General features: G+C 37.3%; 1 protein-coding gene across 1 annotated transcript; it reads left to right on the top strand.

Annotated features, from left to right (window-relative positions):
- Positions 1 to 11: 11 nt before the first annotated feature.
- CPSF2 (cleavage and polyadenylation specific factor 2) lies at positions 12 to 27,664 on the top strand. Its single transcript, XM_069465231.1, has 16 exons — positions 12 to 132; positions 3,262 to 3,317; positions 7,220 to 7,401; positions 8,882 to 9,041; positions 10,333 to 10,438; positions 11,440 to 11,569; positions 13,255 to 13,370; positions 14,917 to 15,104; positions 16,063 to 16,353; positions 18,779 to 18,879; positions 19,596 to 19,796; positions 22,037 to 22,189; positions 22,943 to 23,168; positions 24,265 to 24,564; positions 25,820 to 25,954; positions 26,330 to 27,664. The coding sequence occupies exons 3-16, from the start codon at positions 7,253 to 7,255 to the stop codon at positions 26,420 to 26,422; spliced, it is 2,349 nt and encodes a 782-aa protein (XP_069321332.1). The 5' UTR covers positions 12 to 132; positions 3,262 to 3,317; positions 7,220 to 7,252; the 3' UTR covers positions 26,423 to 27,664.

The following is a 27,664-nucleotide window of genomic DNA, read 5'->3' on the forward strand; positions in this document are numbered from 1 at the left end:
CGCCAGTGAGGGGTCCTGCCGGCCGGTCGTCAGGAGTGCTGCTGAGTGAACATCAGCTTTTCTCCCTCCTGAACCTGGATTCGACTAGGGGTTGGGAAGGGCAGTGGACGGCCTTGGGGGAGGCCTGACGAGGCAAGTGGGGCGGGAGAAGGAGTGAGCCTTTGGATGGGGGAGGGGGCGTCTTCGGCCCTGAGGGAGAGCCGGGCTCCGACTGCGACCGGGTCTCCCCTGCGGACGTGCTCCCGCGGTTTTGGTTGCGACTGCCCTGGTCGTTCCTGGCAGAAGTGCTCAGCGAGGGAAAGAGAAGTGACTTCTCCATGCGTCTAAAGCTCCCGCTGTTTTGTGGCAGTGCGTTCGGTTCACCCCATGTTCTCCTTCGCTCCTCTCTGCTGTTTCCCTCCGCCCTTTCACTCTTGCCGCTGGAGGAGATAATCCCACTCCAGCTTTGGCTCCTTCGCCTCGTGGTGGCTACGGCGTTCTCAGCCTAGCCGCTCGGGGTCTCGGGTTGAGAGACTACGAGGCTACTAAACACTGGGCACAAAGTAGGCGTCTTTTAGTTCATCGACCCCAAATACCTTGCGGACGGTGTGCCACGCTTTGTTAAAATTGCCTTGGCGCTCTGCCCCCTCCCGCCATCGCCCTGGAGCGCTTTCATTATCGCTGCAATTTCCCAAGACTTCGTTCGTTTTGACTTCGTACTGTTTTACATGCTCTTCAAAAAGCAATGGGTCGTACTGGCTCTAACACCGGCGAGTTAAGTCTGGCCTCCTGTGACCAGGTGAACTTGAACTATCACTTATGCCCGTTCCCAATTTTTGATTTTTTTTTTCCGCGCCTTTGACCCTGTTATGAAACTGCTACGCCTCCCCTCCTTCCCTCCCACCCCCAAGAGACTTCCCACTCAGTGAGCTCCAGGGCTACCCCAGACTCCTTCATTTTCCCTTGGATTTTGCATAGTTCCCCTTAGTTGTCATCAGTATGCAGGATCTATCGCCTTGAGCACTGTGCTTGGTATTGGAGATAACAAAGATGATTACTTCCTCTCCTTTACACATTCATCATCCATTCCACAAATATTCTTCGTGCCCCCTTTGTAACACAAAAATAACCAACTTTGCCTGGGGGCAACGAAAAAGCTTCATAAGGGTGTAGATACTTGAGTTGGGTCATGAAGGATCAAAAGAAGTTGGTTCCTGGATACAGTACAGGGATACAGAGCTTTAAGAAGCATACTTAAGGAGAGTGGGAAAATAAATGTGCTTGAGCATTATTTAATGCAAGGTGAATCATTATTTAATGATTGGTGAAGCAAGAGGTATGTTGAGATCACCTTGTGAAGGATCTTGATTTTCCACCTAAGGAGTTTAGATTTTCAGTAGTTAGCAGGAAGCCAGTGGCTGTTTCATGCATGGAGGGGCATGAGGATATTTGCTTTTTAGGGTGGTCTCTGACAGCTGTATGGAGGATCGACTGGGAACGGGAAAACTAGATGAAAGGAAATTGGCAGTCCTTCAGGTAAGGCAGTGAGCGCCTCTATTGAGGTAGGACAGTAAAGTGTGTCAGAGAGATATTAAGTAAATATCAAATAGGATTCAACTGGTGGCTGCCAATTTGGTAAGAGGGTTTCAATTTTTAGTGGGGAAGACTAAATGGTTGGTGATACCATTAAAATCTGTTCTGAGACATGTACATAAAAATAGAATGGTGCCAACCTGCACTTTAGAAATGGCAGAATACAATCCTCAGCAGTCTGAAGCATTGATTTTAGAGTCTAGACCTGTGCTATTACAGTAGCCACTGGCCACGTGTAGCTATTGAGCACTTGAAATGTGGTTAGTTCTAATTGAGATGTGCTGTAAATATAAAGTATACACTGGATTTTTGAAGACTTAGTGTGAAAAACAGAATGTAAAATATCTGATTTTTAATAATGATTACATTTTAAAATGATATATTTTGATAGATTGGGTTAAATAAAATATATTAAAATTAATTTCACCTGCTTTTTGCTTTTTAATGTGGCTTTGAAAAAATTTGAAGCTATAATATGTTTGTGGCATGTGATATATTTCTGTTGACAGAGCTGTTCTAGTTTAGACTAATGATAGAATTTGTAAGGAGGTAGAATGTGAGCTTGGGCCTTGGGACATTGAGCAGTGATGTCAGGGTTGCTTCCTGGAGCCCTCCACTGCCAGTTAAGGCATTCAGTTTTTTTTTTTTCTCGAAGAAGACTTTGAAGATTTCTGAGCAAGAGGTAATGTGTGTGAGGGTGTTTCTGAAGATTGATTGGGCAGCAGTATTTAGGTTGAGATGAAGGGAGGAAAGGCTGGAGGCAGAGAAACTCAAATGTAAGGTAATGAGGCCCTGCGTTAAAGTACTGGCAGTAGGAATAGAAAGGGAATGTTACATGTGCAAGGCCTTCTGAGGGAAGAATGATCAGGAGTTGGTAATGGACTGTCCCAGAAGAAGTAAAGGGAAGAAATCAGCATGAAGTTTCAAGCCTTGGTTACTTAGATAACAACTAATGAATTGATGTCACAGCATTGTAAAATATATTTGAGGCCAAAGATGTTTAGTCCCCAAATAGAACCAGCGAAGTTGAGGGGAGAAAGTGGTCTGCCAGATACCCTCCCCTTTATCTCCCTGCTTTATCTCCTAGTCCAATCAATTACACATACTGGGTGTTTTTCCTAAAATACAGAATTACTGGTATCATGCCACTCTCTACTTGGTAATGAATCTTAAAATGTTTCTCTGTTGCCTGTAGGACTAGGTCCAGAGTTTCCAAAGCCCTTAATTGTTTGGCCCCCTTTATGTTGATTATGTCTTTTCTTTCATCTTTTGCTTATATGAAAGTATGCCAGGCTAGTGTTTTCACTGGTACACTATAAGTTTGTGTTTTGTGCTTTTGCTCATGTTATTCCTTTGTTTTGAATACCTTTTCTCTGTTTCTACCCAGGTCTTTACAATCCTTAATGAATAATCTTAGATCCCACTTCTTCTGTGATTCTCAATAACATAAGCTAATGTCAATTTTTAAAATCCTATTTCCTAAACTGCATAGTTGAGCCCTGATTATAGCCAGTTTTGTTCATTATTATTTTTATATCTTTTATTATTCCTATGTTTTATTTAAGCTTAAGCTTCCTAAAATTATGACACCAAATTTTTTTTAAAGGGCTGTATGTTCTACATCATTATTATAAACAGAACTAAATCATTGTACCACATTCATGAGGTTCTTATTTGTTTATTTTTTAGATTTATAAAGAACTCTGAATTCATGGTGTTTCATCATATATACAACTGAGATATCAGTAAGTAATGAATGTACAATAAAGATACAGCTTTTTTATGAGTAATTATAGTAAAACTATCTTTTCATCTGTTGAAATCTTGGCCTGCCTGCAAAAAAAGTTTTAACATGAACTCATTCAGTTCTAACTGCAAGATACTTTGTATTTTCACTTCATAATCTAAATATAGAAAGTGGGAATTAAGGAAGCTTTGAGTAGAAAAAGAGTTTCTCTTAGGCCATTAATGTAATTGTGGCACAGGAAGCTTTTTGCCGGGAGAATTTCCTATGTCCTTTCCAGATTGTATTTATAAACATTTTCATCAAGTAGATAATTAATGTCTTTGTGCTTCTCATACCTCAGATAAGAACACATTAAGTCAGTATATATTAAATTTTAACTTATCAACATTTATTGAACAACCACTATGTGCAGCGCTTGTGCTAATGTTCTGAGGATACAAAAATGGATTAAGCCTAGTGCTGCACTCAGAGCTCTCCCAAGCAAGGGGAAATACATGTAGATAGGTAGCTGTTAATGGTGTGCTGAGGGCACTAAGCTCATTTAATACTAGCCATGCCTCATTCAAGAAACACTTATTGACCACCATGATGTGTTAGGCACCGTGGAGGCTTTGGAATGTAACTGTGATCAAAATATACAAGGTCTTGGCCGGGCGCGGTGGCTCACGCCTGTAATCCTAGCACTCTGGGAGGCCGAGGTGGGCGGATCGTTTGAGCTCAGGAGTTCGAGACCAGCCTGAGCAAGAGCGAGACCCCACCTCTACTAAAAAAATAGAAAGAAATTATATGGACAGCTAAAAATATATATAGAAAAAATTAGCCGGGCATGGTGGCGCATGCCTGTAGTCCCAGCTACTCGGGAGGCTGAGACAGGAGGATCACTTGAGCTCAGGAGTTTGAGGTTGCTGTGAGCTAGGCTGACGCCACGGCACTCACTCTAGCCTGGGCAACAGAGTGAGACTCTGTCTCAAAAAAAAAAAAAAAAGAGGGTTCTTATAATTTGGGAAATTCTAGAGTATCTCTGTGTGCTCATGGGAATGGTGCGTCAGTGATACGTGGATGCAGGGGAAAGAGGGAATGACTGAAGAAGTTAAGCCTTTTTAGAAGGTAGAGAATGGGATCAACACCATACACAGGGATTGACCTTGGATGGAAACAGGGCTCTTTATTCCATATAATAGGAGGCACAACAGTGTACATGCAGATAGGTTAATAGATGTAGTATCTGGAAAATGAGGAATTACTGTCTAATTTGATTTTCTGATCAAAGAATGAGGTGAGATTATCAGCTGAGAGTAGGGTGGAGGATGCGGTGGGTGATGCCTGAGCAGAAGAGTTGTGACATAGTGTCTCAGAGATTGAGAGTCAACCTTCTAAGAAAAGTAGGATTGACACGTGTCTCTTTGAAATCTTTGACCATGAATTTAGAGAGCGAATAGCACAATTGTGCGATTTTGGTTTTTTATCTGGCAACATTCAGCCGTTGGGATAGACAGTGAATGATTAATAAGGGTTGGGGGGTTTGCCAGGCTAATACAGAGAAGGGCTGGAGGAACAAGATACTTGAGTGTTTGCCAGATAATCATGATGGATCGTGGATGGAAGGCAAGGACCGGAGTGAAGACAAGAGGGGGTGATGGATAGTGAAAAAGCGGTCAGTGAGTTAGAGGCACTGGTGAGGCCAAAGGATTTTTGCAGTGGGGATGCCAGAGTAAGTGAGGTAGTAGTGATAGAGTGGGGTGCTTGAAGGTGGGATTTTGAAAGTGGTGCAGGTGTACTGGTAGTGATAAAGTCTAGAAGGTCTCGGGTGTAACCATGGTGGGGGGTGGCTGAAGTGAAATGAAGATTATTGGAGTTGAGGGAGTCAAGGGACTGAGAGGTCAACACTGAAGTTATTGAGAGGAAGACCGGGTCAGGAGCTGAAGTCCTCAGTGAACGAGACAGGTTGATGGATGCCACAGTGAAGAGGAAATGTGGAAGTGTGATAGTGAACTGCTGGGTGGCATGAGCTTTAATGGGACTGGGGTATTTGAAAGACAAAGAAGACATGGTTTGGAAACTGCATTGAGGAGCAAGGAACACATACTTCCTGCTTTTGAGGTGTACAGGGTACGAGAGACTTAAAAACAAAAAACAAAACCCCAAGAACCTTCAAAGGCTGCAGGAGAAATAGTATCATTACAGAACAGCCAGGTATCTGTGAAGACAAGCAGGTGAAGAGAATTTGCAGAGAAGAGGTTGAAGTTACCAGTGAGTATAATTGTAGTTCCAGAGAGCATACTGAGGATTTGGGAGGGAGAAGAGGTAGGGATTGGGTATAACTAGGAGGTGTATATATCAGTGATAATTGTTAACCTAGGAGTCTTGGATTTCGGGCTGTAACCCAGGTAAACAAGCATGGGAGATGTGGTGGGATTAGCCTCCTGTCAGCCTCTTTTGAAAGGTGGACAGTTTACCTTATTGATGACCTTGAGTAGATGATGAGAGCTCATCAGGTAATTTGGTGGCCTCTCCTACCTGCATAGTTAGCCAGAAAAGGCTAATTTATTGTAAGGAGCTAAAATCTGAAATATTTCCATGGAGTTGAACTTTGTTAATGAATATTTTTTATAACATTTGTTTAATAGCATGCAATTCTAGGTCCTAAATCCCAATAGATGTGTTCATGTTATATTTTTCTTGAAATACGTGTAGTAGGCATCTCAACATACATTTCATCAGCTATATGTTGAGCACCTACTGTGTGTCAGGTTCTGTTTTAGGAATTACAGACATAAGATACCATCTCTATTTTTCATTCACTCACATCCCAGTTCAAGGGTTCTTCACATTAAGCCCCCTGAAAAGTGTGTGAACCTCTATGTGTGTATGTGCTTTTTTTTTTTTTTTTTTTTTGAGACAGAGTCTCGCTTTGTTGCCCGGGCTAGAGTGAGTGCCGTGGCGTCAGCCTAGCTCACAGCAACCTCAAACTCCTGGACTTAAGCGATCCTACTGCCTCAGCCTCCCGAGTAGCTGGGACTACAGGCATGCGCCACCATGCCTGGCTAATTTTTTGTATATATATATATTTTAGTTGTCCATATAATTTCTTTCTATTTTTAGTAGAGACGGGGTCTCACTCTTGCTCAGGCTGGTCTCGAACTCCTGACCTCGAGTGATCCACCCGCCTCGGCCTCCCAGAGTGCTAGGATTACAGGCGTGAGCCACCGCACCGGGCCTGTGTATGTGCTTTTGGGGGTTTTGTTATTGTTTTTGTTTTTTGGTGTTTTGAGAACTAGGAGAGAGATGGGAGGGTCCGTAGCTTTTTATCAGATGCTCAAGGGGATCTGTTTAAAGACCACTGATCTAACAGAGAAAGACATACAAACTAATCATTGTAATACAGTGTAATCAGTGCCATCATAGAGCAAGATAACAGAAGAACAAATTCACTTTGAAGGGTGACTTCATTAATTCAGTGAACATTTATTTCAACTGGATGTCATAGTCTCTGTTCTAGGTAATTTATACATTATTTGAAATACTCCAACATCCTTTTTACATATATAATAATAATAATGTTCTATAGACTGGGATGCATAGGTGAGGAAAGGTTAATTAACTTGCCCCAAATCTCATAGGAGTAGATTCAAATCTGGGTCTGTTTTATTACAAAGTCCACTACTTTTCATTACACCCTACTGGGGAGCCATGAAGGACTCACTGTATAAAAAACAAGAGAATGTAAGATTATGTTTGTATTTTTTAACTTGGCAGTGGTAGGAGTGGGTCATTAAAATGTTTGCTTTTCCATGTTTATGGAATTTCTATGCACTTAAAATTTGAAATAATTTTAATTTGTCTATTATATATGTTAAACTGTGCTTTTATGTTTAATTATGCTTTCATTTCTTTTGAAAGAACCTTTTAGTTTATTACTACTGGACCAAAAAAATGACATCTATTATTAAATTGACTACCCTCTCTGGGGTCCAAGAAGAATCTGCTCTTTGCTATCTTCTCCAAGTTGATGAGTTTAGATTTTTATTGGACTGTGGCTGGGATGAGCACTTTTCTATGGATATTATAGATTCCCTGAGGAAGTAAGTTACATTTCTTAGTTATAGTCTTTTATTAAGTCAACTTCTCTTTTCTACAATGTAATACCATTTTGATGTTACATGGTGTTGCTTTTTTGCACTAATTTAGTTTATGCCAAAAAGCTAAATAGTGACCATTTTATCTTGTAAAGTTTTGATTGACTTATAAGCTTTGTTTCTTGAAATTCAGCAAAATCTTAAGATGTTAACTTGGCTCTAGTGGATTTCAGTAGAAATTTTTGTACCCTAATTTTAGGAAAGAGCAAGAGTATATAAGAATTTGAGGAGAGGAAACATCTTCCATGTGAAAGTTTGATAGTCGGTTCACATTAGCTTACTTTCTATTAATACATCTTTTAATGCTAAACATTGTGAATTTCTTCTCAGAATAATGACCATGAAATACAAAAGGATCCTAGTCCATCCAAAAAATTCAGTTATGTTTGCAGTATTATACTAATTATGGAAGGAAAGAGGACTTAAATATTTAAAAAACTTGAAGCCAAAAATTAAACTCAAATCATCTTGTTAATTTCTTTTGGCAATAACAACATATGCTTCCCTGATTAATTGAAGTTTTATTATAATGAATATGCTGCCAGTCACCATGCTAAAAAGCTGGTGAATATCCATAATAAATATGTGGCCATTTAAATATTCTGTCATTAGTCTGGTACGGAGGTTTGCGCCTGTAGTCCCAGCCACTTAGGAGGCTGAGGTGGGAAGATCACTTGAGCTCAGGAATTTGAGACCAGCATGGGACAACATAGCAAGACCCTGCCTTAAAAAAACAAAATTCTCTTTTTAACAGTGTCTGAAATTCCATGCTGAGTTCTTGAACTTAAATTAATAGTATGCAAGATATCTATTCGAAATCAGTCACCTTATTTGTGTTTTCTCCTGGTTTTTTGTTTTGTTTTTTAAAGACAGTCTCCCTCTGTCACCCTGGGTAGAGGGCAATGGCATGGTCACGGCTCACTGCAACCTCAAACTCCTGGGCTCAAGCAATCCTCCTGCCTCAGCCTCCTGAGTAGGTGCAACTACAGGCATGTGCCACCACTCCCGGCCAATTTTTTCTATTTTTGGTAGAGATAGGTCTTGCTGTTGCTCAGGCTAGTCTCAAATTCCTGACCTCAAGTGATCTTCCTGCCTCTCAAACTCCTGACCTCAAGTGATCTTCCTGCCTCGGCCTCCCAGAGTGCTAGGATTATGGATGTGAGCCACTGCACCATCCCTTCTTTTCTTTTTTAAATGTGTTTAGACACCATATATTTAGGTGTAACTTACACCATAATTTTGCTATCTATGCTGAATGGAGGTAGTAATAATCGAAATTCATAGGTGTCATAATTTTAGCTGTTAGGTTTGCTCTTTTACCCCAGCATAGTCCTCAATCCAGAATTGATGAATAATTTTGAATATCTTGTGTTTACCCTTAAAAGCAAGATTTGAGAAAGTCTTCCTTTTGATTTCATTCTTGTAGACATGTTCACCAGATCGATGCAGTGCTGCTTTCTCACCCTGATCCTCTCCATCTTGGTGCCCTCCCATATGCTGTCGGGAAGCTGGGTCTGAACTGTGCTATCTATGCAACCATTCCTGTTTACAAAATGGGACAGATGTTCATGTATGATCTTTATCAGGTAATTTAAGCAGTTAAGAAAATTCTTTTAAACACTCCTTCAGTGATTACTTTTAACCTTTTTTTTTTATTTTATTTGTTTTTGTTTTTTTTTTTTTCATCTTATTGTTATGGGGGATACAGAATTGCAGGTTACATACGTTGCCCATGTACCGCCTTTCTCCCCAAGTCAGAGCTCCAGGCGTGTCTGTTCCCCAGATAGTGCGCGTTTCACCCATCATGTAGGTATATATCCCTCCCTTCCCCACCACCCCTTCCCGAGTCAGCACCTTCAAGCGTTACCATTCCCCAAAGGGTGCGCAATGCACTCATTGGTAGGCATACACCCATCCCCTCCCCCACCCCCCACCTCAGTCTGATATCCGATTGGCGTCGTTCTTAGATGTGTATTTAGGTGATGCTCAGGGAAACCAATTTTCTGGTGAGTACATGTGATGCTTGTTTTTCCATTCTTGAGATACTTCACTTAATATAATGGGTTCCAATTCTCTCCAGGAGAACCATAGAGATGTCGTATCTTCATCATTCCTTATAGCTGAGTAATATTCCATGGTATACATATACCACAGCTTACTAATCCAATCATGTATTGATGGGCATTTGGGTTGTTTCCACATCTTTGCTATTGTGAATTGTGCTGCTATAAACATTCGAGTACATGTGTCTTTGTTACAGAATGACCTTTTTTCCTTTGGGTATATGCCCAATAATGGGATTGCTGGATCGAATGGCAGGTCTACTTGAATCTGTTTAAGATACCTCCATAATGCTTTCCACAGGGATTGCACAAGTTTGCAGTCCCACCAGCAGTGTATGAGTGTTCCTGTCTCTCCACATCCACGCCAACATGTGTTGTTTTGGGTTTTTTTGATAAAGGCCATTCTCACTGGGGTTAAGTGATATCTCATTGTGGTTTTGGTTTGCATTTCTCTGATGATTAGGGATGTTGAGCATTTTTTCATATGTTTGTTAGCCATTCTTATATCTTCTTTCGAGAAGTTTCTATTCATGTCATTTGCCCACTTTTTGATAGGGTTGTTTGATTTTTTCTTGCTGATTTTCCTGAGTTCTAAATAGATTCTTGTTATCAGTCCTTTATCTGATGTGTAGTATGCAAATATTTTTTCCCATTCTGTAGGTGGTCTGTTTATTCTCGTGACTGTTTCTTTGGCTGTGCAGAAGCTTTTTAATTTAATCATGTCCCATTCACTTTTAACCTTTTATATGTGGTGGTTTTGTTTTTTTAATGTCTCAGCCTCTATAATCACATGAATATGTGTTTTTTTTTTTAGTCTCGACACAATACAGAAGACTTTACACTCTTTACATTAGACGATGTGGATGCAGCCTTTGATAAAATACAGCAGCTAAAGTTCTCTCAAATTGTGAATTTGAAAGGTAAGAAATGTTTCCAGTAGTAAATAGTTGGACTTAATGGGATCTAACCTACTGAAAACTACTGAGGAGAATTCATAGTAAAAATTATAGGCACTGTGGCCTGAAGAATAAAAAATCAGCATATTCTGCCTTGATATGGCACTCTGAACTTCCATTTTAGTTTTAAAATATTTCAAACTAAATACTAACAAAATGTTAATAGCGTAGGCCTTTTCATAGTTAACTTGGGAAAGACTTATTTAGTTTACTGTATGTAATGAACAAAAGTTGATGTAGCCAGATCCTGCTTCTCAGAGCTTACAGTTAGAGTTGAGGAGACAGAACAGCTGAGATGGGTAAATGTAAAGGTGCTATGGCAGCGGAGTAGAAAATGACTGAATTCTAGACTCAGACATTGAAAGTTTATTATTTAATTAGGTTAGGAAGGTATATATTAAATCTATATTTATCATCTAGAGAGAGAATTGTATTAGAGGTTTTCATAAAAATGAATCCTGGCATTGAAAAAATGATGGTATAATGGACTCTTGAAGATTTAGCCCAGAACTAACAAAGGTCTTAACAGTTTTGCTTGTACTTAATTTTTCTATAGGATAAATTCTTTATCATAATGAAATTTGAATTATTATTCCATCAGTTTAGAGGTTAGCAAAAATGGAAACACTTGATAATTGTGTGTACAATATAAATATTTAAAATTATTAGTTTATACTAAGTAATGTAGTGTGCTAGCTTTTCAGACCAATCTCTAGCCTTCTATTTACAAGCATAAGTTTCTGCAAGAATACGTAATAAAATGACAACAGTGTTTGCCTCCAGTAAGGGAATGAAGCAGCTCGGGGACAGGAGAGTGAGACTTGCATTTCACTGTATTCATTTTTACTTTTGAGTTTTGTGTTATTGCATATATAGGATTACCTATTAAAATAGCTTAGAAATAAATAAGCTTTCTTCAGAGTTGTAAAAGAAATCTGAGTATTGTCTTTATCTTGTTGATGTAGGTAAAGGACATGGCTTGTCTATCACACCTCTGCCAGCCGGTCATATGATAGGTGGAACAATATGGAAAATAGTCAAAGATGGAGAAGAAGAAATTGTTTATGCAGTTGACTTCAACCACAAGAGGGAGATGTAAGTATATCAAGACAAAAGCTAAAGGAAATGTAATTGTTATTATTTCATTCTTCAGAGGGAAAATTAGAAAGAGTTGGGTTTTATTTAACTAGGAATCATCAAATAGTAAATATTTTCAAAATTATTTGTATAGTAAAGGGAAAAATTTGGTATAAGACATAAAGAGATTTTTAAAATTTATGCTTAAGTACGTACTGTATAAAACATATCTCCCTGGATATGTTGCAAAGGAGATGAATTTTTATATACCAAGTTATATTTTATATACTCTTGAGCTGCTACTTAGCAGAACTTTGTGGGTGGGTTTTTTGTTTTGTTTTGTGAAGTCAGTAGTTACCATCTAATACAGCTACCCTGTAAAAAGTCAGATTCCTTTTAAAAGGGGACACAATACTAGTCATAATTTTATATACTTCATTTGGTACTCAGAGCATTACTATAAAATTTTTTGGTGTTTAGTCTCATTCAGGCTTCTCTTGTTAAATATCTGTACATTAATTTAATAGCTGTTTTATATTAGATTACAGTAGCTTTGAGATCTTTATATTGAGAAATACTTAAGACTAATAACTTAAATTTTACATTCTTATCATAATGAGGAAAGGATGGATATTTGAGTAAATGGTATTGGGGAATTCAACCATTTTGGGGGAAAAAAAATCTTTTTACCATATAGGAAAATAAATTTCAAATGGATTAGAATTAGATAGAATTGATGAGTCTGATCTCTAATTTGGAAAAGACTTTGTAAGCATATAGATAATGGGCCAAGTTATAACAGAAAAATCTGATAGATTTGATTACATACAAGTCCAAAACAATAAGCTAAATTTAAAAATAAAAAACTAGGGAAAATATTTGCAGCAAGTTGGCCAAAGACTTGCATGTATCTGACACCAGGCATTTATGAATTAATTGAAAAGAGATCAGTTATAAAATGGACAAAAAGTATAAAGTCAAAAAGAAAATTTAAATGATGATCTTTTTTTTTTTAAATGATGATATTCTTCTGGGAAGAATGTAGCAAGTTGGTCAGTCTTTCTGGTTGAACCTTTCTGGAAAAGGTTAACTCTTTCTGGAAAGCTGTTTAGCAACACTATATATTCCAGTAAATACATTTCTAAGAATGTGAACTAAAGAAATAAGCAGAAATACAAGTGAAGCTTTTTGTAAAAATGTTCTTTGAAAGACTATTTATAATGACGAAAAGACTGACCTAAATAGCAGTAAAGGGAATGGTCAAATAAATACAGTATAAGACACAATAGAAAATTTTTGCAATTGTTAAAAATTAGGTTTAGAAAAAAATTATCATATCATGGAAAAACCAGGATATAGAACTGAGTATATAGGAGTGTACATGGGATGTCAACTTTGTAAAGTACATATATATGCATAGAACAAATTCATATGCTTAGAAGGATGTATACCAAAATATACTATCAGTCATTTCTGAGTAATGGTACTCTGGAAGATTTTTATTTTCCCCTTTATACTTTTTTAAATTTACCAGATTTCCTTATCTGGTATACTTTTATATGTTAGATGGGGAAAGCATGTATACTTTTATAGTTAGAGTTGGGGGGGAAAACCTAATAAAAGAAGTTGCTTAATTTTAAGTAAGAGAAGCTTTTATTAATTAAAGTGGTGTAAAATATTCTTCTTCTTAAACTTTGTTATAGCCACTTAAATGGATGTTCCCTGGAAATGTTAAGCAGACCCTCCCTACTTATCACAGATTCATTTAATGCTACATATGTGCAGCCTAGAAGAAAACAAAGAGATGAGCAACTTCTGAGTATGTATTATATCATGTCCTTTTTAACAAGCTGTGAATTGCATGGTGGTATGAATTACTGTTTATTCTGTTTAACACTTTTCTTGGTCATAGGAGGTTGGCTAACTCTAGTATTTTTGAAAAAATGTTATGTGATCATATCAGTATGTTGTAAAGAAGGTACTTTAGTCGATCTGAATTTAACTTTTGTGTAAGTGGTGTAAAGATGGCTTCTCCCTGCCATCCAGCACATAGCTAGCTCTCCCTGGCACTCACTGGTGTATGTCTCTATATAAAGATGTCATAAAAATGTATTCGAAAAACATACTCTAAAAGAAAAATGAACAAAAGAGATAAATGAGGATGCAAACAGTCCACTGATTTTGATACTGGGTGTTTTACGTTGATAGAGTAGTCTTGGTTCTGAAGAGCTGCCATTACTGCTCGCTTCTTCTTTGACTTAAGCTTCTTCATCTTACATTTTTTTTAAAAATAAGATACATGGGATTTCAATAGGGAAAAGTGGAGTCTGCTTTTAAGACAACTGCTGCCTTAGTCTGTCTACTAAAAAATTGTAACTAGTATACTCTGTAACACTAATTTTAAGAAGCTCTTTGATTCTTGGTTTTTTTGGTTTTTGCTAGAGTTTTGTTTTACCAGATATTTCCAAGCAGACTTTCATCTAGAGCAAGGAAATCTATAAAGATGCTCCGCTGGATGGGAGTATGATCTATATATTATTGTGCAGGCATACATACGTCCATAGTATGTATTATATACAGTCGGCCGTCAGTATTCACAGTTGTGCATCTGAGGAGTCAACCAACCACGATTGAAAATATTTGAAAAAAATAAAAATAATACAACAATAAAAAATACTACAAATAAAAATATGGCATAACAGCTATTTACGTAGCATTTACATTGTATTAGGTATTATAAGTAATCTAGAGATGATTTAAAGTATCCAAGAGGATATGCACAGGTTATATGCAAATACTATGCCATTTTATGTAAGGGACTTGAGCGTCTGTGGATTTTGGTATCTGTGGGGATCCTGGAACCAATACTTTGTGGATACTGAGGGGTGGCTATATGTAATTTGTGTGTGTATGTAAAATCAGGAATTCATCATAAGAAAGTTCTCAAAGGTGAGACTAGGGTGGCCTAGAAACCCCAGGCTGGTTGCATTTGCCCTCGTCATTCAGTTTTCCCAGTGATACAAATATAATTTTCTATGTGTATTATGCTGTGTAAAGTGTTGAGGACTACTTACTGGTTTGTAATTTTTCAGTGAAGAAAATTGATGAGAAAAATTGAAAGAAAATTCAATTGAAAGAAAATTAAGTTAAAGGCATTGCTTACTCCTATGAAGATAAAGATATATTCAACAGAATCAAAAGTAGTTGTGATGACTTAAACAAAATTCTTTCAGTTTGTACCTGGCCTAGTAATTGCTTATTTATAACTTATGGTCTTTATAGCAAAAATAGGGAGATAAAGTAAGCTTTAATTTTGTAGCAGAGTATTGTTATGTTCTATAGGGATTTTACATCTTGTTTTCTAGCAAATGTCCTGGAAACACTTCGAGGTGATGGAAATGTATTAATAGCAGTGGACACAGCAGGCAGAGTTTTGGAACTTGCTCAACTTCTTGATCAGATTTGGAGAACTAAAGATGCAGGATTGGGTGTTTACTCATTGGCACTCCTAAATAATGTCAGTTATAATGTGGTGGAGTTTTCTAAGTCCCAGGTTTGTTTTCATGTTATCATTTATAATAAAGAAGTTTACTACAGTTATTGGGCATATGTAATATGGTGTCTGGATTGCCCTTTGAATTTTATTTTTCTGTTGAAGAGGTTGTTAATAATAGCTGACCATTAACTGTTTACTGTTCTGTGTGCTTACTTGTATTACTTCGTTTAATCCTTCCTTATATACCCTACAAAATAGTTTCTATTTTTATTCCCATTTTGAAGATTGGGCAAGTTGCTTCTCTTCTAATTCTTAGTATATCAATCTGTAGAATGGGGATAAGAATAGAATCTACCTCATAGGAATAAATGTCAGAATTTATTGTTTGGGTTTTATTTATTTATTTGAGACAGAGCCTTGCTCTGTTGCCCCTGCTGGAGTGCAGTGGTGCCATCATTGCTCACCGCAGCCTCAAACTCGTGGGCTGAAGTGATCCTCCTGCCTCAGCCTCCTAAGTAGCCGGGACTACAGGTTCACTCCACCACTCCTGGCTAATTTTTGTATTTTTTTGTAGAGACAGGGGTCTCACTTTTGCTCAGGCTGGTCTTGAACTCCTCACCTCAAGTAATCCCCCTGCCTTGGCCTCCCAGAGTACTAGGATTATAGGCATGAATCACTGTGCCAGGCCTGTTCTTTTTCTTTTAAATAAAACTCCTTCCCTTGAATTAGCAATCTCTGGGAGTAAGATAATCATTTAGACCATGTACACTTTTAAAAAAAAATGTAATTTATAAGTGAAATACAATGCAAATTGGATTTTTAGGGATGATAACTGGAGTGGGAAGCTCTAAAGGGGAAAAGAAACAGAAAATGAAATGCTTGCCCAAACTATAATTTAAGCAACCAATGGGGGAAAAAGACTTAAAATAGAATTTGAATTCCTTGGCTGTTAGAAAATATACTGAAGTCACAATATAGTATTTTGTAATTATTGTCATTTTTCTCCCCATATTAGGTAGAGTGGATGAGTGACAAATTGATGAGATGTTTTGAAGACAAAAGAAATAATCCGTTTCAGTTTCGCCATCTCTCTTTATGTCATGGTCTTTCTGACTTGGCTCGAGTACCTAGCCCCAAAGTTGTACTTGCAAGCCAACCTGACCTGGAATGTGGATTTTCAAGGGATCTCTTTATTCAGTGGTGTCAGGACCCTAAAAACTCAATCATTCTAACTTACAGAACTACTCCTGGGACTTTAGCACGTTTCCTAATTGATAATCCTTCTGAAAAAATTACGGAAATAGAGGTAAGCACTTGGATGTGAATTTTATCTTAAAACTGTTTGGGGATACGTTGTGTATGATATATAAAAATCAGTGACCAAAAATAAACCTTAAAGTCATTTCAGTATTTTTATCAGAACAGTAGAGAACCATTAATAGCATGAATTTCAAAGACCCTTAACTGGAAATTCTCATTCTTGAACTCTTCCATGGTACCCTATGGAATTATACCCAGAGGGTAAACATATACACTGTTTTTCTGGTCTCTCTGGAAAGTTCCTTTCCTGTCTTTTTCTTAATTTAAATCTGGATATTTCCTAATGATGTTCTTTTCCCTGCAGCCATCTAAAGTAGGTGCTCTTTTTTTCTTTTCATGTTTCATGTACTTTGGGTGGGGTAGGTGTCTTCCTTGTGTATTGCAGCTTTCAAGCCGTTTCTCTTCCCTTTGCAATTCATGCCGTCAGACGTGATGATATGCTGACCCCTCCTTGTTTCTGACATTTACTGATCTGGCCGTTCTCCGTCATTCACTGGTGATGTTAGACCCTGATTCACAACCTTCCTCTCCACTTGTACTTAGGATTCCATTCTCAACTTTAACATCCGTGTATATGATCTGTCCAATCCCTTGGTCCTCTCAGTTCCTTGACAGCCTATTTTTCAGTTGTCTTTTTCTCCACTCTACCATAGCCATCCATTCCTACTACCATGGTGTCCGCTGCTATGGTCATACCCTTGACCTTATCATGATATGGCTGAACAGTCTCCAGATCTCTACCTCAAACATCCCACTCTGATCTTACAGCTGACTTTATTACTCCCATGCTAACAACTCTTTGGTCATGTTGGGACTTTCAGTTCATGAACCTCACCTTTTACTATATCCATCATCCTTCTAGCTTAGAGACAGTGGTCCATCAATACTCATAATTTTGCAAACAATTTTAACTCTCTTACCTTTCTTTCTGTTTATTCTACCTACCTGGAAAAACCTTGACCCTAGTTAAACCATGTGCTTAGTCTGTGCCTGTACTTAAGCAGCTTTATGTTACTGGAGTTAAACACTACTGTGTGGACAGGTTTCCCTTCACCTTTATGACTTCACATCTCAAAAGGGCACCCTGCACTAGCACTCAACATTCCCTTTCTCACTCTCCCATGAGGCAATTTTATGCATTCTATTTCCTCAAATGTCCTACAACTCGCTCTCACCCCTCATTCATAGCACATGACCTTGTCTCAAACTTAACAGAGAAGTGGAAGTGAGACAGGAATTCCTTTATCTTTCCACCACTAAATATATTTCTGTACCACATTTGCTGCCTTATCTCCTGTTACAGGTGCAAGACAATTAGTTAAATGACCAATATATCAAAAGATCATTTGCTTAATAACCAATCCATTAAATCTATCAATTTTCCAAAACTAGTATTATTGAAGTTTATAGCAGTTGATGCTGAATGGGTTGGTTACTAACTACCAGAGTTGTGCAGAGTTTTAGATGACTGCTTTTCATTTTGTCTTTGTAGCAGCCATTTTAAGGAATGTTTAGTTTGTTAAAAGCTAAGTGGTAAGAGTATCTTTGTCTTATAACTCTACTTAAAAAAAGCATACTATTAGTAACTTACAATCCAATAGATATTTTCTATAAATACAGAATTGTTGAGCAAAGATGCAGAGCAAGCATACCAAAGTAAAATACTGTTTTTTGGGTTATTTAATAGCTTAGAAATACTTGAAACAGTTTCATCAGATATGAAATACTCAATTTGAAAACTTTAATTACTAGGAATTCCTTTAGGGCTGATAAGCCATTTGAGGAAATAATAAAAGAATATTAAAAGTGGGCCGGGCACAGTGGCTCACACGTGTAATCCTAGCACTCTGGGAGGCTGAGGTGGGAGGATTGCTTGAGCTCAGGAGATCGAGACCAGCCTGAGCAAGAGCAAGACCCCCCCATGTCTACAAAAAATAGCAAAATTAGCTGGGCGTGGTGGCACATGCCTGTAGTCTCAGTTACCCAGGAGGCTGAGACAGAAGAGGATCACTTGAGCCCAGGAGTTTGAGGTTGCACTGAGCTATGATGATGCCACTGCACTCTGGCCTGGGCAACAGAGTGAGATTCTGTCTCAAAAAAAAAAAAAAAACAGAAAATGACATTCAGAAGCATCCTAAAGAAATGAGAAGCAGCCAAAACATGAAATGTTAGTTTTTTGATTTTTTTTTTTTTTTTTTTTAAATAAGTAATATTTATGCTCAGGATTCTGTCCCTGCTCACCACCTTCTTAGGGATATTTGTTCTGCAGTTATTCCTCTATCTCTGTTAACAGTTTTCCCTCTACTTGATCACTTGCAAAACAATTTTTACTATTTTCTCTTCCCGTATTCCAAAACCTTTTCTTCTCTTGGTCTTCCTTATCTCAGGTCTTTCTTATCTCTTTTCTGTAGTTGAGGAAACGTGTGAAGCTTGAAGGGAAAGAACTTGAGGAATACTTGGAAAAAGAAAAACTAAAGAAAGAAGCTGCTAAAAAACTTGAGCAGTCAAAAGAGTGAGTCATTTTCAGACAGATTATAAATTTATGTATGTAATTTGAGAAGAATGTGTTTCTACGACTTAAATGTTTAGTTGAAAATACTTAAATTTTCTTAAGACTTCATCACTTTTGTTACGGACATCTTTCAAATGGCTAGAATACCAAATCCTTTCAGTGCTAGTACTACAATATATTTATCAACTGGCAGTTAATGTTACGTTTTACAAAATTTTGGTCCAATAATATTGAATATTATTCTAGTCATGCATCATTTAATGATGGAGATATGTTCTGAGAAATATGTTGTTTGGTGATTTTAGTCATTGTGTGAACATTGTAGAATGTATTTACACAAACCTTGATAGTATAGCCTACAATGCACCTAGGCTACATGGCCTAGCTTATTGCCCTAGGCTGCAAACCTGTGCAGCATGTTACTGTACTGAATACTTGTAGGTAATGTAGCACAATGATAAGTATTTATGTGTCTAAACATAGAAAAGGCACAGTAAAAAAAAATATATATGGTATAATAATACCATATTTATAGAACCACCTTTGTATTAATATATGTGATTTGTCATTGAGATGTTATAGAGCACATAATTGTATATTATCATTTGGATTAATATTGAATTAATAATTTTGAATATTCAGTAATAATTTTATAAATATTAATTCAAAATCTTTTTTGGACTTTATGACCTTGATCTATTCCCAAATCCTCCCAGGGCAGATATAGATTCCAGTGATGAGAGCGACATTGAGGAAGATATTGACCAGCCATCAGCTCATAAGACAAAGCATGACCTGATGATGAAAGGTGAAGGTAGTCGGAAAGGAAGTTTCTTCAAACAGGCAAAAAAGTCTTATCCTATGTTTCCTGCCCCAGAAGAAAGAATTAAATGGGATGAATATGGAGAGATTATCAAGTATGTGAGCAAAGCAAGCTTTTCTTTCTTACAAATTGGAGGTATTATCTGTGCTGTCATTTCAGCTCAGTGAATTTGGTCTTTCTGGTCACTAGGTACTTTGTCAGTTTCTGAGTGCCTCTGCTTGAAAGATATAGAAGATTTATAGTTTGAAATGCAAAAATAGGCCGGGCGCGGTGGCTCACGCCTGTAATCCTAGCTCTCTGGGAGGCCGAGGTGGGCGGATCGTTTGAGCTCAGGAGTTCGAGACCAGCCTGAGCAAGAGCGAGACCCCATCTCTACTAAAAATAGAAAGAAATTATATGGACAGCTAAAAATATATATAGAAAAAATTAGCCGGGCATGGTGGTGCATGCCTGTAGTCCCAGCTACTTGGGAGGCTGAGACAGGAGGATCCCTTGAGCTCAGGAGTTTGAGGTTGCCGTGAGCTAGGCTGACGCCACGGCACTCACTCTAGCCTGGGCAACAGAGTGAGACTCTGTCTCAAAAAAAAAAAAAAAAAAAGAAATGCAAAAATAGAAACGTTGAGAAACACCTAGAGAATATTAAGGGAAAACTAGTGGTCTTATTACTTAGTTGTGTGAAAGGTTTAGAAAGATGATCAAAACTTTTTTCTCCCCCACTTAAGAGAGGCAGGGGACATCCTCAGAGAAAGATGCAGGATAGGAAGAACTTTGATGGTTGGTGGTATTACATTTGGGAAATGGGTTATATCTCACATGATACACATGTGTTTTATGGGATATGTGAGATAAAAAGGAATATGAGATAGCATGAATGAAGCCATGGAAAATCTATACCTGCTATTAGACAAACAACTGAAATCATATATTCTAATTGCAATTTTGAAAACACTACTAACCTGTGTAAAAATTCTTTAGGATTCTTGTTGCTTCCCTGGTAAATGTCAAATGCCTTAGCATAACGCGGGCTATCTTTCACAATCTGGTTTCTCCCCACTTTTCTATTATGTTTCTATATATATCAATGTGCTTTGTCCACTCTGGTGGTATCAGCCTTTCTGTTTCCTTCTGCTTGGTTTTTCTATGTCATGCCTTTGCACATGTTTTTCCTTTGGCTCCATTCAGTCTTCTCCTCTTAGGTTTCCAGGTGCTGAATCTGGAAACTTTTCCTGTCTCCCAACACAGGTCCTTTTCTTGTACTTTCTTTGTACTTCCATAGTGCTATCTTGAACATATAGTGGAGTTAGATCATTCTTGGTTTTAATTAGGAAAATTCCACTGTTTACTTGACCCTCCAAAACAATAGAGAGGAAACATAACAGCTTAACAGCTTAACTAACGTTGGTGATTTTGCTTACCATTCCACTTAATGAGTGGCCAATCTGTTTAGCATGGGCAGTGATCTTTAGCTTTAATTTCCTTATCTGAAAAATGGGGATAAGAATTAATTGAGGTGGTGTTTATAAGGCACTTAGCCTAGAGCCTGACTCATAGTAAATATGCTTTAAGTGTTTGCTACTGCTGTTGTTATGTCGATTACAGTTGGAGATATTGGACTCCAGGGGCTAAGAAGCTGCTGTAACAATCTGGGTGTTTGGGAATAGAGGCCTGGATTTTCAGAGAGGAATGTGAGTGGAGTGGGACATTGAAAAATAGAGGAGTCAGAGAATGTTTAAAAAAGTGTTATTTTGTTTTTTTAAATTTAAACTAGACTTGAACTCTTTCTAATATTAGAAGTAAAAATGGGAAGACAGATGTATTAATAGTACATTGAAGTAAAGATCAAGACTTATGAGGGAGTTAATGATATTGTATCTCAGTCTTCTTAATAATGTGCAAAGGGAGAGTCATTTGCTTTCTTTGGGTAGGACGGAAATAACTGGGGGTCTTAAGGACAACAGAGGAGTTCTGAAATTTATTGGAATTTGGCAAAGAAAACCATAGAAATTGAGAAAAAGAATTATTGAAAAAAATACAGAGCTAGGTTGCAATAGTACTTGTGATAGCCACTAAGATCTTCTAATGACCTGTCTAGGGGCCTTTCACCAGTACACACAGCGTGTTTCAAAGAACACACTTTAATGGTTATGAAAAACATGACATAGGCAGTCATCCGATAATTGATATTACAAAATTGCATTGGCTTTGGATCAAATGTATGTTTAAATCTTGAACTACCTGAGGAGCCTAAAAATTATGCCACCTACTAGTTGGTTATACATGTTATATAATATTAGCTTGCTTTTTACTACTTCTAATTAGAGACTTATTATTTAGACCAGAGGATTTCTTAGTGCCAGAACTTCAAGCTACTGAAGAAGAAAAAAGCAAATTAGAATCTGGTTTGACAAATGGAGATGAACCCATGGATCAAGATTTATCTGATGTTCCTACTAAGTGTATTTCTACAACAGAGTCTATTGAAATAAAGTAAGCGCTTTTGTTGCAATTTGAGAATAGATTATAAGATTACGTTTTTTTTTTTTGTTGTTGTTTGTTTTTGAGATGGAGTCTCACTGTGTCACCTGAGCTAGAGTGCAGTGGTATCATCATAGCTCACTGCAACCTCAAACTCCTGGGCTCAAGCGATCCTCCTGCCTCAACCTCCTGAGTAACTGGGACTGGTGTGTGCCACCACGCCTGGCTAATTTTTCTATTTTTTGGTAGAAATGGGGTTCTTGCTCAGGCTGGTCACGAAGTCCTGGCCTCAAGTGATACTCCCACCTTGGCCTCCCACAGTACTAGGATTATAGGTGTCAGCTGCTGTGCCTGGCCCAGTTTAATTTTTTTGAGTTACTGCTTGTTTTATAAAATATACTCTTTGACTTAAACATCTCTAGTGCCCTAATGTCTAGAAAATACTTCTGTGATATAAAGTAGTTAAGAAGCCCCTTTTTCCCCCTTTCTACTTAAGTATAGTTAATAATACCAGTAAATGATCATTTTGGAATTTTTTTTGTCATTAGAGCGCAAAGTGGTTTATTTGTCCAATTATAGCTAAGACCTAAATAATATATTTTGGGGCATAGCTAAGACCTAAATAATACATATTAACAATATAATACATGTATATTTCTCAAATCCTTATTTTATATATTGTATACATTTTTTTCCTGATGATAAAAGCCATTTTTTTAAAGAGTTATCAGAAAAGTAATCTTGAGTAATCGTGTCTAATTACAGAGCCAGGGTTACTTACATAGACTATGAAGGACGCTCTGATGGGGATTCCATTAAAAAAATCATTAATCAGATGAAGCCACGACAGTTGATCATTGTCCATGGCCCACCAGAGGCCAGTCAAGATCTGGCAGAGTGCTGCCGTGCGTTTGGTGGAAAAGATATTAAAGTGTACATGCCAAAGCTACATGAAACAGTTGATGCCACTAGTGAAACACACATCTACCAGGTAAATATGCTGGCAGTTGGCACTGAGTAGAAATAAATACTTTTTGTTGCAGATTAGGACAGATACATTAGAAATACAGGGATGAGTGAGTCAGACATGGTCCCCTGCCCTAGCAGATCTCATGGTCTATGGGGCTTACAAAAAGGAAATAGCATTTATCACATTGTCATACCCCTGAGAGAGAAGTTTAGGATGCTATGAGAGTGTAAAGGGGAGGGACCCAAATCAAATTCATAGGTTTAGAAAAGGTTTCCTGAAAGAAGTGATAACCTAAGCTGAGTCCTAACAGATGTGTAGTTGGATTGTCAGGTGGATAGAGTAGGAAAGAGAAGGGGAAAGAGTGTTCCATGCAGAGGGAACAATATTTGCAAAAGTACAGAGGGTGAGGGGAATGATGAGTGTTAAAGAATTCAAAAGTTCTAGAAAAATTCGTTAAGGCTCTACTCCTAATTGGAACAAATGGAAATAGGCATAGAATTCAGGACTAGCACAGTGGAGAGATTAACTCCTATCTGGTAAAGGGAGACGGTGTCAATTTAAAACAGAAGTGATGTCTATATCTGGAAGAAATGGGTTGGAATTTACCAGGCAGAAAAATTACTCTGGGCAGAGTAAGAGGAAGCAACGTTTCAAGAATATGGAGGTGTGAAACTCTATGGTATATTAGAAAAGTAAAAGCAGTTCAGTACTCCTGAAGTACACCAAGTGCTAGAGGATGAGACTTACCAGTGGTTCTCAGCCTCGGCTGCACAGGAGAATCGTCTGGGAAGCTTTTCTGGGGGCCAGAGGGACTCGGTGCTCTGGTATTAATCTCACCGGTTATATTAGAAACACTGGAGAGAAGGCCCTGGCATTCATTGTTTTTTTTAATTGCCATGTGATTCCAATGTCAGGATTAAGAACTACTTTGGCAAGTAGGGGCCCTAATGATCTTACAGGCAATTAGGTATTGTCATTGTGAGGATCAGATGAGTGAAAGATTTTCAAATTTTAATCACATTACCAGAGCTAGAAAATGATAATAATTGGTTTATATTTAATTTGTTAATCTATATTCTGTGGGTTTTATTTCTCCCCCTCCCCTTTGCGTATCTAGGTGAGATTAAAAGACTCTCTTGTCAGCTCCCTTCAGTTTTGTAAGGCAAAAGATGCTGAATTAGCTTGGATAGATGGTGTCTTAGACATGAGAGTTTCCAAAGTGGACACAGGCGTTATTTTAGAAGAAGGAGAACTGAAGGATGATGGAGAAGACTCAGAAATGCAAGTAGATGCCCCTTCAGATTCTAGCGTTATAGCGCAACAAAAGGCCATGAAAAGTCTGTTTGGAGATGATGAGAAAGAAACAGGTGAAGAAAGTGAAATCATTCCGACTTTGGAACCCTTGCCACCCCATGAGGTAAAAAAATAAAATAAAATAAAAAGCATGTGCTTTTTCTCTTTCTTCCTTAATTTGTCATCCTTCTAGTTTTCCTTTTGTGTTTTTAACCATTTAAAATATGTCACACTTAGGCTGATTTGGAAGTTTTTAAAAAAGATTACTGAAGACATGTTTGTGTGCGTCCGCGTGTGCAGCAATTCCGTATGGGTAGGGAATGATAACAATTTACAGGAAACCTTTAGCAAATCTTTTAAGGTACATAATTGTTTTGTACCTTAAAAGTACATACTGTAAAAAGTAAATCCATACTGACCTTTTTTTCAGTATGGATTTTTAAATATTAAGTTTGATGATTGTGAGGCTTACCTACCTGCTTCTAATCAGGAGATTTGTAGTCTTTTAAGAGTGTCTTACTGTTGCATTCCATTTTTATATATTGTCAATTCCGTTCAAATCACTTTTGGTTTTGTTATAGTTAGAAATCTGTTATTAAACATAGATATAATTTTAGTCTAGTATTTACATGTTCTCAAGCAGTATCTAGTTAATTAACAAAGACTCTAGGTAATTAAACTTAAAACAATATTAAAACTGTAAGAGTCCTACATGCACATAAAGTGATGTCTTCAGCCCTGCTATGAAATTAAGAATAGAGAGAGAGCGAGCCTCCTCTGTCTTTGGATTCCCTGCTAGTACTACTCTTGAAATTGGGAGGAGGGATTAGCATCTTTTTTCTCTCTGTGCTAAAGCTAGTGGTTTTCTAAGCAATTTCAAAAGAGCAGCATTAGGCAAGAACCACTTTCCTTTCTGGTTGTAAAACTTGTGGCATCTGTTGCATTTCCTCCAAGGATGAAGGGACAGTGGAAATGGGATTAGGGAAGAATTATCCTGTGAACTAAGCAAAGGAGTGGGATCTGGAAAATGAATTTTTGGTTCAGTTCTGCCTACTGGCACTCTAGTTGACCCCTTTAGGCAAGTGGGTGAGTGAAGAGCTTAACATTACTAAACGTCTCTCTGTTATTATGAAGTATGACTAATGAAATTGATTGTGAAACATTCAGAAAATGTGAAAGGCTTTGTAATGTTAAGTAATGGGGTAAAATTCAGAATAACAACTTGGAATGTGATTTATAGTCTTGAAATAATCTGTCAAAGGACTTCAGGGAATAATAGAAGATATCTTAGAGATCATGTAGTGTTTTACTTTATTCAATACAGGTATGTGTCTGGTGTTTTATTTGAAGTTATTCTTTCCCCTCTGCCCTTATCTAAGGTTCCTGGACATCAGTCAGTTTTTATGAACGAACCAAGATTATCAGACTTCAAGCAAGTTCTTTTACGGGAGGGGATTCAAGCTGAATTTGTAGGAGGTGTGCTTGTTTGCAACAATCAAGTAGCAGTCCGTAGAGTAAGTGTGTTTTTAATAGGAGCTGAAGGGAATGCATACTTCTGATGTTTTGTCATTTTGAATTCTGTAATACTTGATTGGTAATTTCAAAAAACTGAAGATCAGTAATTTATAGTCATAATAAAAGTTGTTGAAGGCTCTGGAAGAAATGATATATAATTTTATTGGAAATTTTTGTTATTTGAATCCCCTGACATTTATGTGTCTATGTAAAATTCATGACTTAAGTATTACATCCATATTCTGTGAATCAGAGCAACCCATTTCCTGACTAATCATAAAGTAATCTATTTCATGTATTTTGGTTATTATATCTGCATATTTATTAATGAATAGAAAAATGTACTAAAGAATTTTTTTTAACTTGGTTTCTAGACTGAAACTGGACGCATCGGATTGGAAGGCTGCCTTTGTCAAGATTTTTATAGGATAAGAGACCTTTTATATGAACAATATGCCATTGTGTAAAGGACATGGTGTCAAGAAGTATCTGCTTGACCTTTCTAAGAAAAAAGGATTCTTACCTTACTCAAAGCTTTTACTGTTTTGTTTTGTAACATATGAAAAGAATCTGCCAGAAAAACTTACATGTATTAGATTTTTAAAATGTAAATATTAATAGAGAACATTTTGCTAATGCTCAAATGAGCACTAGATAGCTTTTGGCTTTCAGAGTGATAGTGCTCCTAGCAAGTATACAGGCCCAAGAATTGAAGGTGATTGGTTTCCTTTACAGACCCATTATTCTAGAAGGGCTTTTTACTTGAATAAAACAATGCAACTTAGCAAACCAGTTCATGGCCTTAGAGAAATATGTTTGCAAGAGTTTTTGCAAACTGTTTCTTATATTTTCTGGAATGAAAAATGAGAATTATTTAGAAAAAGCATGCTACAAAAAAAAAAAACAGATACAACAGTTTTTTGACACTTATTTAAGAAAACAACAAAAAAAATACATGCTATGACTCTTCTAATTTGAATATGCAATTGTTTTGACATGGAGCATATCTGCTCCATGCTTGTATTTCCTAATGATTCACTCTAGAGTAAGGTAGTACACATTTGGTTCAGAAATCAATTTTTCTTTCTCCTATTTCTTGTTTTATTATGATTTTGTTTTTCAGTTTGAATTACAATATCATCATTTGAATGTACATAATTCAGAAGAACTCCATGATGTGTTAAAGTCTTAAGGGCTCTGCATAGCATACATTTTAGACACATCTTAACCATCATCTAGGTTACTGTATTGGAAACTGTTTAGTGCTCAGTTTTTAAGACTACAAATATTGAACCTCGCGTTTTTTATAAGGTAATGGTATAATTTAATTAAAATGTGTAAATGTTTTCATCTCTTAGGCTTGTGCTCTCTTAAGGTTACCCAAGTAGGAGTTGGATTTTATACACATCACTACAAAAATAATGCTGAAGTTGGATAAAGGTTATCCTTTCTGTGTTCATGTCTTTCTTGCGGCTAACCATCCTGATATATTATAAACCACTTGTGTTCAAGAGTAAAAACAATACATGGAATTTTTATTGAACTAAGCAATGAAAACCATGTCGCTCTATTGTAATTTGTTGATAATTTTTTAGAAAGTACCTTAATCATGGCAGGCTTTGGTGTTTATTTCGCAAGTATATAGGCTTCCTTTTTACACTTAGCATTTTTAGGAGGATCAGTCTTCTTGTTTAACTTATATGGAACTA

This window comes from Eulemur rufifrons, chromosome 2, assembly GCF_041146395.1.
Source record: "Eulemur rufifrons isolate Redbay chromosome 2, OSU_ERuf_1, whole genome shotgun sequence".
Lineage (NCBI taxonomy): Eukaryota > Metazoa > Chordata > Mammalia > Primates > Lemuridae > Eulemur > Eulemur rufifrons.